Source organism: Streptopelia decaocto (genome assembly GCF_964273445.1).
Source record: "Streptopelia decaocto genome assembly, chromosome: 24".
NCBI lineage: Eukaryota > Metazoa > Chordata > Aves > Columbiformes > Columbidae > Streptopelia > Streptopelia decaocto.
Window position 1 is genome coordinate 5,032,106 of NC_138679.1, and position 13,931 is coordinate 5,046,036.

General features: G+C 52.8%; 1 protein-coding gene across 1 annotated transcript in view; it reads left to right on the forward strand.

Annotated features, from left to right (window-relative positions):
• LOC309449872 (phosphatidylinositol 4-phosphate 5-kinase type-1 gamma-like) overlaps positions 1-11,963 on the forward strand; it is a gene marked incomplete at its 3' end in the record, with an annotated part of 32,780 nt that extends 20,817 nt beyond the window's left edge. Inside the window, exons 2-8 of the mRNA XM_082072390.1 lie at positions 3,743-3,774; positions 5,908-5,994; positions 6,281-6,411; positions 7,007-7,124; positions 8,944-9,096; positions 10,978-11,277; positions 11,754-11,963. Coding sequence (XP_081928516.1) covers positions 3,743-3,774; positions 5,908-5,994; positions 6,281-6,411; positions 7,007-7,124; positions 8,944-9,096; positions 10,978-11,277; positions 11,754-11,963 — 1,031 coding nt within the window. The remainder of the gene's footprint in view (positions 1-3,742; positions 3,775-5,907; positions 5,995-6,280; positions 6,412-7,006; positions 7,125-8,943; positions 9,097-10,977; positions 11,278-11,753) is intronic.
• Between the last annotated feature and the right edge of the window lie 1,968 nt (positions 11,964-13,931).

Genomic DNA, 13,931 nt, shown 5'->3' on the forward strand with positions numbered 1-13,931 from the left:
GCCGGTATTGCGAGCGGTCCAGGTCAGTGGGGCCAGGGGCCTGAAAAGGTCTGAACACCAGTTTGTTGTATATTGCATAAGAGGATAAATATGTTTTCATCTTATCACAGAAGGGTTTGGGTCAAAGGGACCTTCCCAGCCCCCCAGTGCCCCCCCTGCCATGAGCAGGGACATCTTCACCAGCTCAGGGTGCTCAGAGCCCCGTCCAGCCTGGCCTGGGGTGTCTCCAGGGATGGTTCATCCACCACCTCTCTGGCCAACCTGGGCCAGGCTCTCACCACCCTCAGGGCCAACAATTCCTTCCTCATATCTAATCTAAATCTACCTTCTTTCAGTTTGAAGCCATCACCCCATGTCCTGTCACTGTGCTTCTCTGGTGCGGTAGAGCTAAAACACCAGCGTCCTTTTCTATGTTGGACAGTAAATGTGCAGAAGGTTTGCAGGAGTAAATTCACGCCTGTGTGGTGGGGATGGACAAGGTGGTTGTGGCTGTGAATAGAGAGGCATGTGAAAAACAAACAAAAAGATAAATCAGAGATGAGAATTGCTGAATGCTGCACCAGAGCTTCATTTCTGCGGCTGCGGAGCAGCTGGAGCGCTGGGCTGGGGCAGCTGGGAGCCGCGCGGATGAGAAGAGGAGCTGAAGGCGGCAGGTCAAGCGTGCAGGAACGTGTTACGAAACCCGGGGGGTTCTGCCGGGCGTCTCCAGAACCGCTCGTCGTGGTTCTGAATATACATCATTAAGCTGCACCAAATCGGATCAGAATCAGTTCAGTTAGCTTGTAAAGTGTCGGAACTTCCCGCAGCAGAGCTGCTGCTCCCGCCAACCCGCGCGCTGTCCCGCGGCCGTTCAGCCCCCGGAGCTGCAGTTCAATCAGTTTTTGCAAGGCCATCTGTCAGCGCGGTGGCGATGGGCACAGCCGAGTGCCGCGCCTGAGGAGCGAGCGGAAGATAGCTTCATTTCCTACCTACACAAGCAGGTTTTATAAAGCTGATTTATTTTTGCGGGGGGAGGCAGGTTTCGCTGCTGCTGCTCTCGTCCACCTGAAGCGTCGTTTCTGCCGGAGATGCGCAGCTCCTCACCTCTGTTGCCTTTCCTTTGCGTGGGTCGTTGGTGTTGATTCCACATTTGGTACGTGTACAGCAGCAGACACTTAAAAGCTGGGAATGAAAGCGGCTTGTGGTAATTATCACAAAATTAAGGATAATCTCCTGCTCTGGAATTGTGACAAAGTGCAGAACGAGATTAGTGCAGTAGGAGAGCACGGTCTCCTTGGCCTGGGGCCTTCCCGCCGCCTTGTGTTCCCAGCGATTTCCAGAGCTCAACCTGGATCAGCATTTGCCCCTTTGGGTTCCTCTGAGGTCTTGAGTTGCTGGTCCAGCTTGTGCCTTGAAGGTTTGTTAGCCAAGAGCTCCCTCAGTGCCCGTCTCCTGGCTTGTTCAACAATCATGAAATTGTCTTATCTTAGGCCAAGGAGCTAATTTTTCAGCTCAAAAATGGATGCGCGGTTTGATCTGCGGTGGTCCTGGGTGCGGGTGATGGGATTCAGGTCGGCCAGGGGCTGTGGGGACAGCGGGTCAGGCGGGGGGTCCCCTCCGCTCCCCGTCCTGGGGGACGGGTGTGCGCTGCAGCTGGCCCGGGGAGGCGGGTTTCGGACATTGGCCGCAGTCTTGCGATTCGGTTCCTGATGCAAAACTTGGGTGCTAAGGAGCACAATTTAAAACAAAACGAACCTCCCGGGCCGCTCTGCTTTGGGCTGCAGCCCAGGCTGTGGGGCTGGGGCGTCGCAGACCGGTCAAAACGCCGCGGTGACCGTACCCAGTTTGCGCCAGGGGATCCCCGGTTTGCTGAGATAACCTCAGCACTTCTGACCGAGAGCAGTTGGATCTCTCCAGTGACCACCAAGGGGGTTTTGTTGGGTTTGGTTTTTTTGCTGCCCAGTATCTGAAATATTTCCTGAAATACAACCGAATCTCCTGCTGTCCTGGCACTGCGGAGCGTCGCCCCCCTGTTATGCCCAACTGCTCACTCAGGCTCCTTTGGAAACAAGCCCTGAAGCGTTGCTGCTCGTGTTTGAGGAGGCTGAGCAGTTAAACGCTCTTAGTTCTGACTTGGCCAGAGCAGGAGATGCTGAAGCAGCCGTGTTGGTGGATGCTCTGGGATGTTTCCTGCTCTCCAGAGAGGGACCGACCTCCCCATTTTGGGAGCAGAGATCTGCCTGGAGTCGCAGCGTTCCCGCACCGCGGGCAGCGGTGTGATCGCTGTTGTCCTCGAGCGGGGAAACGCTGAGGGGTTGGAAGAGCCGTTCTTCTTCACAGCCGAAACTCTCAAGCTCAGCTCAATGGTCGTTGCGAAATTCAGCCCTTTCTGAAGAATTGTGGGTTAGTTAACGGTCTGTGCTGGTAGCAACATGTGAGCTGGGAGCTTGGAGTGCCAGGCTCGTACCTGGAAACAGGCGGCCTGGAACCTGCCAGCGGGGGGTGTGCTCTGTGCAAGCGGCCTTCTCCTAAAAACGGGGCTCGGCCTGTGGGGTTCGGGGGGCTGGGGAGCTGCCTTAGAGTCCCAGGAAAGTTTGGGTTGAAGGGCCTTCAAAGCTCATCCCCCCTGCCATGACAGGGACATCTTCACCAGCTCAGGGTGCTCAGAGCCCCGTCCAGCCTGGCCTGGGGTGTCTCCAGGGATGGTTCATCCACCACCTCTCTGGCCAACCTGGGCCAGGCTCTCACCATCCTCAGGGCCAACAATTCCTTCCCCATGTCCAGCCTGAATCTCCCTCCTTTAGTTTAAACCATCACCTCTTGTCCTGTCACAACAGGCCCTGCTCAAAAGTCTGTCCCATCTTTCTTATCAGCCCTTTTTAAGTCCAGAAAGGCCCCAATAAGTTCTCCCTGGAGCTTCTCCAGGCTGAACACCCCGACACGTGCCAGGGCTGTCGTGCTGCGGGATGGGGTTGAGCTGTTCTTAAACAGCTCTTGGGCCTCGGTGGTGGCTGCAGCTCGTGGTCCCACGGTCCAGGTTCTCAGCGGGTCAGTGAACACCTCGTGGGTGACGGGGGAGCCTCTTCTTACTGTTGCCTAGAAATAAGGAGCCCCTTGCAAACTTGGGCTCAGGCTGGAAATGAAAAGGCCTCACGTTACAGGAGGGTTTGGGGCCGTGTTTCCAACTCTGATTATGTATCTAAAAGCTTTAGGCAAAATCCTAATTTCTCACTCTGTAATGGAGTAATGGTGGCTTCTCCCAAAGGCGCTGGTAGAGATAAATGATGCATTCATTTTTGTGATATATTTGGACACTGGGTTCTATAAATAGTTTCAATTATCAATACAGTTTGTCGAGTGCCTTTTGAGTGGCTGAAAGCAGCTTCAGAAGTGTCTCTCTGGGCTTCTGTATGTAACCGACTCTTCGGTTCAGTGTGGACCTTTTACTGACGGGATTTACAAGAACTCGCTACTGAAGCCTCTAGGAAACATTATCGCTATGAAAAATGGTGCATCTCTGTGTTTCACAATATGAAATTGTTTGGGTAACCCCTATAACTTCAGACTCCTGCACTAGTGAAGCGGGAAACTGAGCAAAATCTCTAAAGGTTTGCTTGAAAGAGCGAAGCATTGGGCTATTTTCTCGGTGGGTTTAGTTGTGGGTTTTTGGTGGTGGTGGGTTTGGTTGGGGTTTTGTTGCGTGGGTTGGTTGTTTTTTCCTGATGTCCTGACTTTTGCTGACGCTCGTCCCTTCTCTCCCCAGGTCTGGCACCGAAGAAGGCGGCTGTCACTGAGGTGAGATCCGTAAAACCGCCCTGCAAACCCTGTGCTGAGAAACGAGAACGCAGAGCTCTAGGAAACACTTCTGCCTGACGGCTTTGAGCATTTGAGATTACTGAAAATTTGGTATTTGTTATCTGGGAGAAAGAAAATGAGTGGTAGGTCTCTGGGGTCCCTGTGTTGGCATCACCGTGGCCTCAGGGGGATGTGAAGGGTTTAAATCCACCTCGTGGCCGATTTCGGCTGAGCGGTGTCTGTAAGCGGCTGAGGGCACCTCTTCTGCGCCAACCTGGAGGTGGTGAATAGAGAATCCGTGTTCTGGGCATCTCCAGGACTCCGTGTTGGGTCTCACCTGCTGCTGGGAGTGAGTCAAAGAGGCTGTAATTTGTGAAGCCATAAAACAGGGGAACATCTTGAGGGACTGACATAATCCAGGTCGCTGAATCACCGTTACCTTCTGGAGCAAAACTCTTCCCAGTTGGCAGCAGGGGATCCAGTGGGAGGATCTGTGTCTGAAAGCTGCTCCTGGATCCCACGCTCTTGTTTAGGGCACCATGTTCAAATGATTTTTGTTTGATCTAATTTTCTGACATACCCTTTTACATTACTTACCTGGGATGAGGAGCATTTGTATACAGGAATAGCAAAATCTTCCCATCAAACTGCCAGGGTTGTGACACTTGATTCTTTTTCACCTCCCCAGAAATGTACACAGTAGAAAGCTCAGCTTCTGTGGAAGTTGATCGCTTCGTTCGATGCACAAACAGCCCCGCTTTTTCTTGCCCTGGGAACAGTCCCAGGTAGAGCAAAGGGCTGCAGAAGAGGCTTTTGTTCCTGCACTTGGTACGGCGACAATCTTGTAGCCAGTACCTGTGTCTGTTAATCAGTTGGAGAGGATGACGAGGAGCCACGTGGCGAGGAAGGACGATGCGGCTTGAGCTGGCGTGTAATAGGATCCAGCTCCATGGTTGGAAGCTGCACGGGAAGGATAAGCCGGGCTGCTGATCAGGACCACGCGGAGCCAGCCTGGCTGTGCGGGGGGTTAACACAGGGAGAAGTCAGACTGCCCCTCAGTGCCACAAGTACGGGCAGTTTGACCAGAAATAGCTGCAAGCTCTTGATTAAAAAGCTAAAACACAAAGAACTTTTGTAGTCTGAACAAAATTATCCATTGTGTGCTGCAGAGAGCAGTCCTGAGCGCCGGCTCCGTCCGGCGCTTGGGAGAGACTGCGAGATTATATTGTCCCTTGGGAAATGACCTTGGATCTGTGTGCGCTGCTCAGAGGAGCATCGAGAGCCTGGCTGTTCTTTAACGCAGCGAACCCCCCAACGTGGCTGTTTCAGTGCTGTGAGCTGGGGTGGGGAGAGCTGGGCAGCGGGTGGAACGTCGCCCCGGGCTGGGGTACGGACCCCTGCGCTTGGGCTTGTGAGAGGAGCTGTGTGGAGCCGCACAAACGCGGTTGCGTTGGCTTGTGAAGGGGAACGGGTGCGACCTTTTCCCTCCTGGACCCGCAGGACAAGGTCGAGGAGCGCTCAGAGGTACGAGAGGAGAACGGGCAGGACGAGGTTTGTTCTCTCTCCGGCAGCCCTGTAGTGTTTCTGTAAACTCTTTGCAGAACTTGAGGAAAAGCTGCTGCTGCTCACCCTGTGTGGGCTCATCAGTGAGATCTTGCTGAATAGGGGATCCCCTCCGTGTGAGCGCAGGAGTGGGTTGTGTTGCCCCGTTACCTGTCTCTCATTTCTCAGCGGAGCGCGAGGTGTTGCTGTGACACCTGAGGGCAGGGGATCTGTAAGAATAAACTTCTCTCAGTGTTTGATTTCATGTATTGCAATTTTAAATGAAGGAGAAACTGCAGCCGAGCAATGGGGGAATCTTGGAATCTTTCCTGAGCTCAGCATCCTTGCTGCGGGCTCTGCCCAGTCCGTACCGGGGCTGTCAGGTGGAATAGTTGGGTGTTTAACTCTCCGTGTCTTGAGGGGTGAATGTATAATTCAAACAGCCTTGTTGAAAGCTGGACGGTGCCAACTACACCTGTTGGCACTCTGCAGATTTTCCTCCAGCGCAGGGAGCGACCCCTCTGTCCTGTGCTGTTGTTGTGCCGTGGGCTCAGCGCCTGCGCTGGGCTCCAGCCGCCTCTTCCCTTGCAGGGACCGTCGCCACCAGGACAGCCCGGCCAGGGAAAGAAGATCGGTCATCGAGGCGTCGATGCTTCTGGCGAAACCACCTACAAAAAGGTTTGGTTTTGTGCAGCGGGACTGCTGGCAGGCTGAGAACTTGGGGCGCAGTAGCTACCGATCTGATTTAGATTTGATGCAGCACCCCAGTACTGTGTAATCTTGCAAACGGCAAACCTGGGAGCCTCAGTCCATCTCGTCAGGAGCTGTGTGAGCTCGTTTAGCAGTATGGAGTGCCCAAGATGGCCCCACAGAAGTCATAGTCGTGGCTGTATTGTGATATGGGGGATGTTACTGCAGTAATGTGTGCTGAAATGCTTGCTGACTGCTCTTTTCTTTCTGCCAGACCACCTCGTCCACTCTGAAGGGCGCCATCCAGCTGGGGATCGGATACACGGTCGGCAATCTGAGCTCCAAGCCAGAGAGAGATGTCCTCATGCAGGACTTCTACGTGGTCGAGAGCATTTTTTTCCCGAGGTAAAGGATACGGGGGAAACAAAATGAACGGATGAGTTATTACTTTTCCTCTCACTGATTTTTCAAGAGCTTCCATCTGCCTTTAGATCAGAGTTGGATGCTCTGGGTGTTTTAAATATGCATCGGTTACATACAAACGTAACAGTAGGAAGTGTTAGGTTCTGCAGCACACTGGCTTACAGGGAGGTACAAAGTAAGATGCAGCACTATATGCTTCAGTTTGTTCACCTTCCTACGTGCTTTTCTTTCTACCTGTTCATCTAGAATTTCTTCCATGAAATTACACCATGCTTGAGATGGAAGAAGCTCATTCTGGGAGCTCTGTGAATAAACAGAGCTCATAAAAGTTGTGTTCTCTGTGTAAATATATTCTGCTTGGCAAGTGGTTGTTCCTTGCCGAATTGGAGCTGGATTTTGGCACACAATTTAAAACCTGTTTTGCTGTTGTTCCGCCACAAAAGAAAGGTGGTTGTTGTTCCTCAGACGTCTCTTTGCAAGGCTGGGTTCCCCTCAGACGCGCAGTAGCCGTGATGTGGCTGTGTGGGTGGCGGGTGGTCGCTCCGCGTCCTGCTCACGTACCGTCTGTTCTGTGCAGCGAAGGAAGCAATCTCACCCCGGCTCACCATTACGCTGACTTCAGGTTCAAGACTTACGCACCAGTGGCTTTTCGGTACTTCCGAGAACTCTTTGGGATTCGTCCGGATGATTATTTGGTATGGATACATTTGGGGATTTCTCTGTCCTTCCTCCTTTATTTGAGAACACAAGAAATTTGCCCCTAAATCAAGGCTGTCGGCAATCCTTGCCGAAAAGAAACAGAAAAGAGTTAAGGAGTTGTTCTGATCCCAGCAAAGAGTGGGAACGAGCTGGGGATTGAGTCACTCTGTTTGGTTTTGGAGGGGATCCAGTGACGGGCTCAGCAGGACCAGCACCGCTCAGCCCGCAGCCCGGGTTGCTGAGGACGGGACGGCGTCGGGGCTGGGGACGCTCCGCCACACGCTTCCCTCGCTTGTGCTGACAATACCTCCCTGTGTTTACAAGCAAAAGGAGTCGTGTTCTGTTGGGTGCAACCCTGTAATGTCCCCTGGGGCTCTGAGGACAAAGATGGGATTTTTTCCTTGTGTACTCACTCGAGAGTGTAGTTATTTTAATCATCTTACACAGACAGAATAAAATACAGCTTGTTCTCGTGCTCAGAAAGCTCCTCAGAGCTGGAAAGGCCGTTTTGAAAATACCTCGTAGTACAAGCTGTTGGGGCTTGGAGTACACTGGGGTTGAATCTGGTCCCTTGCATGTGACATCCTGCTCTTTAGAAGAGGACGTTTGTTGGAGTGGGGAAGGGAACACATCCAAATGAGTGCACGTGCTCCCCCTTTTTTAATAGCCCTTTATTTTCTGACTTTGAGCCGTAGACAGGGGTATTCGTACCCGAACACCTACAAGTAGGAACAAATCAGTGCCAGTGCGTGGTCTGACAGTAACAGGGATCGCCAGCCGTGCACCCGGGATCACGCTGGCTGATGTGGTTCAGAGCTCGGGTGAGGCACAGCGCTCGCCTCCATCGCAAGGGTCACGGCGCTGATTTGTTGCTTCTGCTTCCCCTGGTTCTCTCTTGCCTGCCACAGCAGCAAATGCCTTTAATTATGCATGAGATAATTAACTTGATAAAGTCTTGGATCATTAACCTGCACAGTGCTGAAAGCTGTTTTCAGTGTGTAATGACGAGCGTTTAATTTGTTGCTCTGATTGTGTCCCTTACATCCCCACCTCTCTCTCCCCATCTCACCTCTTGCTGCGGCAGCTCCGACGCGACGCTGCCCCGAGCCCACTCGAGCTCCACGGTCGCCCCGGGGCCGGTACCGGGGTGCACAGTGCACGCGTGTGCCTGCGCTGGGGCTGTTTTCCTGCCGCTGGGCACGTCCTGGTCTGAGGACCCACTGTCTCTGTACCGATGTCCCCGCAGCTCCGTTCCCGGGGCGCTGCCCCTTGCTGTGCTCACGCAGCGCCGAGCCCTCGCCTCGTTTGGACACCTGGTCTAATACTTTTCACGTGGTTCTAGCAGGATTGAGGGGTGAAATGTGGCTGTAAAAATCCTCTCTAATGGAGGAGCACAGGGCCGGGGAGGCTGCAGAGAACACATTGTGTTCCCTGCCGCACGGCAATCCGTGGTGCCCCGAGCAGGCCATCGTGTCTCTTAAAATCCCATCTTTCTGCGTGAGCTGGTGATGTGCCGAGAGAAGCCTCAACGCGATACACACACAATGAGGAAAGATGAGGTGTCATCGTGCAGCCTGGATGTTACCGAAAGCAGATGATTAGCTTGAATCTGAACTGTAATCGCTGTCCCTAATTGGAAATTGTCCATCAGCTTTGCTGCTTAGACCTAACCTATGCTGAAAATAGTTCTCACTGAAGCTTTGCTACCCCTTCATCTCCCAGGGAAAGAGGGCTGGGGAAAGTCCTCAAGGGTGTAGAACTCAGCGTGCAATGAGTGGGGGCTAAAAACATCATCTTCTTTCTTTTCTTCCCCAGTATTCGCTATGTAACGAGCCTCTGATCGAGCTGTCGAACCCTGGTGCAAGCGGCTCCCTCTTCTACGTCACCAGCGACGATGAATTCATCATAAAAACCGTGATGCACAAGGAGGCTGAATTCCTACAGAAGCTTCTTCCTGGCTACTACATGGTGTGTATCACCCAGCACCGTGGACCTGACCGGGGGTTGTTGTGGCAGCTTTTCTGTCCAGAGCATCACACAGGCCATGTCCTGTGCCAGGGACAACATGAACAGCATGTCACGAAACCGCTCCCAGAAGGACAGATCCTGCCAATTATTTGCAAACTCTGTGGGTAAATTTGTGGCAGATCATTGTGCCGTAGCTCGTAGGCGTGTTCTGGCCTGAAAGCAGCTTCGCAGATGTGTGTTCTGAGTGTCCCTTTTCCAGCACTAGTTCACTCTTCTTGGCTTGGCATCGCGCATCTGCCTCAGACGGGCTTTGGGATGGCTGGTGACCGCAGTAACACAACCGCTGCTGCCCCTGGCTGTCTCCTGTACCTGCACCAAGCCAAAGACTCCGTCTACCAGCCAGCTTTGCACCTCCAGTCTGCTGGAGATCCCTGTTGCCTAAATCTCAGGGCTAGCGAGGCAATATATTGAGCCCTCAGGACTCGTGTGCAGTGACAGGTAGTAAATCGGAACCAAAACTGATGTTTTGGCGAGTAAACCAGGAGTTGTCTCTGTGCATAACTGTGCTGAAGGGCCCGGCCCTATAGATGAGGACACTGAAATTCAGTTGGAACCACCCCGGGATTAGTTTGCCATGGGGATGGCGAGAAGGCGACGGCGAGTGGTGTTACCGCGGCTCTATCTGCCCGCGTGCTGCAGGGGATTTGTCTCATCACACGCTGTTTTTATGAAAATTCTTGCCTTGTTCAATATTTACGGGGGAAAATTTGCCAAAGTGAGACAGGCCCTTGGGTGTCAGTGTAACCGTGTGTAACCGGCCGCTTGCTCTGCAGGTGACAGTCGAGTCCCTGGACAGGATGAGCTTTCTTGGAAGGCATGTGTGTGTTGCCTAATGTATGTAGTAAATCAGGTGGAGGGTTTTGAATGGGCACAGAGTTGCACTGTTGTCCCAAATTCCGCAGTTGTCCTGCCTGGCAATCAGCGTCACGAATTAAACTGAACTTACCTGCCTGGCGCAGGTGCTAATTGTGGCATTGCAGTGTCTGAGCTACCGCGGGGTGCCGCGCGGTGTCGGTGCCGGTGTTGGGAAATCCAGCCGGTGGGAAGGGAGCGGGTTCCATCCTGAGTTACGTCCCAGCCGGGCAGGTGCAGTTTGCGTGTGTTTCCCTCCTGCTCCTGCAGGGTTTATAACACAGTCGCGTCTCTGCCGCCCGTCGGAGGATCTGTCGGGTCTGTCCTTTATCCCGTGATGTGCAGAGATGTTCCATTTCCCTCCCAAATTTCCCCAAAGCTGAACAAGCAGGTCATGCCTGCCATGTCACTCCTAATAATACTGCTGCCTAAAAAAAGGACATGATAGCAGGGCAGGATATCCGTGTGCTCTGGCCAGCTGCTTTGTACAGCAATGCTGAAAAAGGAGGAGAAGATTGTTGTTTTGTTGAAAAATAATAAATACTGTGTCCCTGGTTTATTCTGGGCCAGAGAACAGCTCTTGATTTCTGCCACTTGTGAAGAGATGAAGATAGCTGTTATTTTTAAACCTGAAGTTCCCACTTATTGTGTTTATTTCTCTTGCAGTTTGGTTTCCCTTTTTTAGCTGCTGTTGATGGGGAAAGCAGGGTATTTCCAGACTTGGTTATTTGCCCAGAGAGTGTTGAACATCTCATTCCCTGTATTCAAGGCATAGTGGTATTTGCAGATCCTAAAGCCACTGAAATGCAAGAGTTTGTCAGATGTGTACAGTAAAGTTCATAAATCTCTCGGTGAAGCACCCGAGGTCCAACTGCTCAGTGTCTGTTCACATGCGTCGTGTTGGTTACACAGACAGAGTCTTCTGCCCAAATCACCTTTCCCCGTGCTTTTTTTCCCACCCTGCTGCAGAATCTCAACCAGAACCCACGGACGCTGCTGCCGAAGTTTTATGGACTGTACTGTGTGCAATCAGGGGGCAAAAACATCCGCGTGGTCGTGATGAACAACATTCTGCCTCGCGTGGTGAAAATGCACCTGAAATTTGACCTGAAGGGCTCCACCTATAAACGCCGGGCATCCAAGAAGGAAAAGGAAAAGTCCAGTCCTACCTACAAGGATCTTGACTTCATACAGGACATGCCCGAGGGCCTGATGTTGGATGCTGACACCTTCAGCGCGCTGGTGAAAACGTTGCAACGCGACTGTCTGGTAAGGAAGCGGCGCAGCGTGCGGAGCAGGTTAATGAAGTTCTGTGGCTCTGGAGCGTGAGGAAGAGCAAACGATTGGGAGTCTTCCTGATCTGCCGACCCCAAAGCAGATCAGTCCCTTCCACCACCCTCTGCCCTGAAAGCAAAGCGGCGGAGCTGGATCTGAGAACCGAGGCCGTGCTCCGTCGCCTGGCACCTCAGCCTGCTCCTCTTGTGCATGGGCTGTTGGTACTAAACACATTGTGCACATCCAGTGCCTGGTACAGCAGTGTTATTTGCAAGCCTTCCGCCCTTTGGGTTGATTGGGGGTGGCCAAAATCTATGTGATCAAGTCCAGAGACGACTTGGTTCAGAAATGTTCGAAGGAGCTGTTGGTGGGAACGCGGATGGGCTGTGCCGTGCTTTGGGGTCTGTGCTGTAACTGAGCTGCTGGCCTGATATTTTGTCTTTGTTCTTAAACTCAATACTAACCTGTAGGTGTTGGAAAGTTTTAAAATCATGGACTACAGCCTCCTGCTTGGGGTTCATAACATAGACCAGCAGGAACGGGAGCGCCAGTCCGAAGGAGCCCACAGCACGTCGGATGAGAAGCGTCCCGTGGGGCAGAAGGCGCTTTACTCCACGGCCATGGAGTCCATCCAGGGCGGGGCTGCCCGCGGAGAGTCCATAGACACAGACGACACGTAGGTGAAACACGGTTGTGTTTTGGGGCTGGAGGGGTGATTTCCCGCTGAGCGGGGACCATCCCGCATGGTCCGGTGAGCGTCTCGCGGGGTGCCGGTGCTGTGTGGTGTGAAAGGGGCAAGCTGGGCTGGGAAATGTTTCTGTGAGACTCCAGCCTCACACTGGTCTCTCTTCTTAGGGCAGTCTGTAGGTTCTCAGCTCCTGTAACAGCCTCTAAACACCCACCCATGCTCTGAAAGGGGAAAAAGGAACTCAGTTCTAGCTCAACATCCAAATCCTGGGGTGGGAGTGGGGATCAGCCTGTTTCTGGAGCTTTGGAGTTCGCTCTCCATCGCTCTGTCTTTGGAAGCCCTGACGGTACCCAAGGCCACCCAGAGCCATGTGGTGCCACCTATTCCCAGTCAGGTTTGGTTGCTCACTCCACCTCCGGCGTGTTGAGCTGTGGTGCTCCCAGCTGCTCCCCTGTGAGCAAACAGCAGCGGAGCCGAGTGCTGGGGTAACTGGGGGAGCTGTGGGTTGGACCTGTCCTGTGTGGTGCCTGATCTGTGGCTCTTGGGCTGCAGGTGGCTCTTGCCACTGTCCCTCTGGCTCTGGACCCTCTGGTTTCTCTTCAGATCGTATAAATCTTTCGCCTTTTACTAAAGATTTCCGTGGAGAGGAACAAGTACCAGTGTCGAATAACCTAATGAAATTTAACAAGGGCAAGTGTAGAGTCCTGCATCTGGGCAGGAACAACCCCAGGTTCCAGTATAGGTTTGGAAATTACATATTAGAGAGCAGTGTAGGGGAAAGGGACCTGGGGGTCCTGGTGGACAGCAGGGTGACCATGAGCCAGCACTGGGCCCTTGTGGCCAGGAAGCCAATGGGACCTGGGGTGGGTTAGAAGGGGGTGGTCAGTAGATCAGAGAGGTTCTCTTTCCCCTCTACTCCACCCTGGTGAGACCCCATCTGGAATATTGTGTCAAGTTCTGGGCCCCTCAGTTCCAGCAGGACAGGGAACTGCTGGAGAGGGTCCAGCATAGGGCAACAAAGATGATTAAGGCAGTGGAGCATCTTCCTTATGAAGAAAGGCTGAGGGAGCTGGGTCTCTTCAGCTTGGGGAAGAGGAGACTGAGGGGGGACCTTATTAATGTTTATAAATATATAAAGGGTGAGTGCCACGAGGATGGAGCCAGCTCTTCTCGGTGGCAAACAATGATAGGACAAGGGGTAATGGGATCAAGCTGGGACACAAGAGGTTCCACTTAAATTTGAGAAAAAACCTCTTCTCAGTGAGGGTGTCAGAGCCTGGAACAGGCTGCCCAGGGGGGTTGTGGAGTCTCCTTCTCTGCAGACATTCCAACCCGCCTGGACATGTTCCTGTGCGACCTCACCTGGGCGTTCGTGCTCTGGCAGGGGGATTGGACTGGATGATCTTTTGAGGTCCCTTCCAATCCCAAACATACTGTGATACTGTGGACCGAGCTTGTGAACAAATGGTGGAGTTTGCTGTTTGTTGCTGCTCCAGTTTTGATGGAGCCAGGATAATACTTTGGTGTTTCTATTCATCCAGTAGCATCAGTAATTGCGGTGCCTGCCCACTGCCTGCGTGCTTTTGGTGTGTGCTGGTGGCTGCTGCATCTTTGGCAGTTCTGCTACTAGTGTGGGTAGGACTGGAAATACACTTGTCCTTACAGGTTTGCTACCCTAATAGGCAGAGACCTCACACTGACCTTATAAATAACGTGATCCCCAGAATAAAATGTCCCATAGCAAAGAAAATACGATGTGGTGCTTTCTGTCCCAGGCAGAGCTGTTGCCACACGACACAGGTTCTATCACAGTATCACAGTATGTTTGGGATTGGAAGGGACCTCAAAAGATCATCCAGTCCAATCCCCCTGCTGGAGCAGGAACGCCCAGGTGAGGTCGCACAGGAACATGTCCAGGCGGGTTTTGAATGTCTGCAGAGAAGGAGACTCCACAACCCCC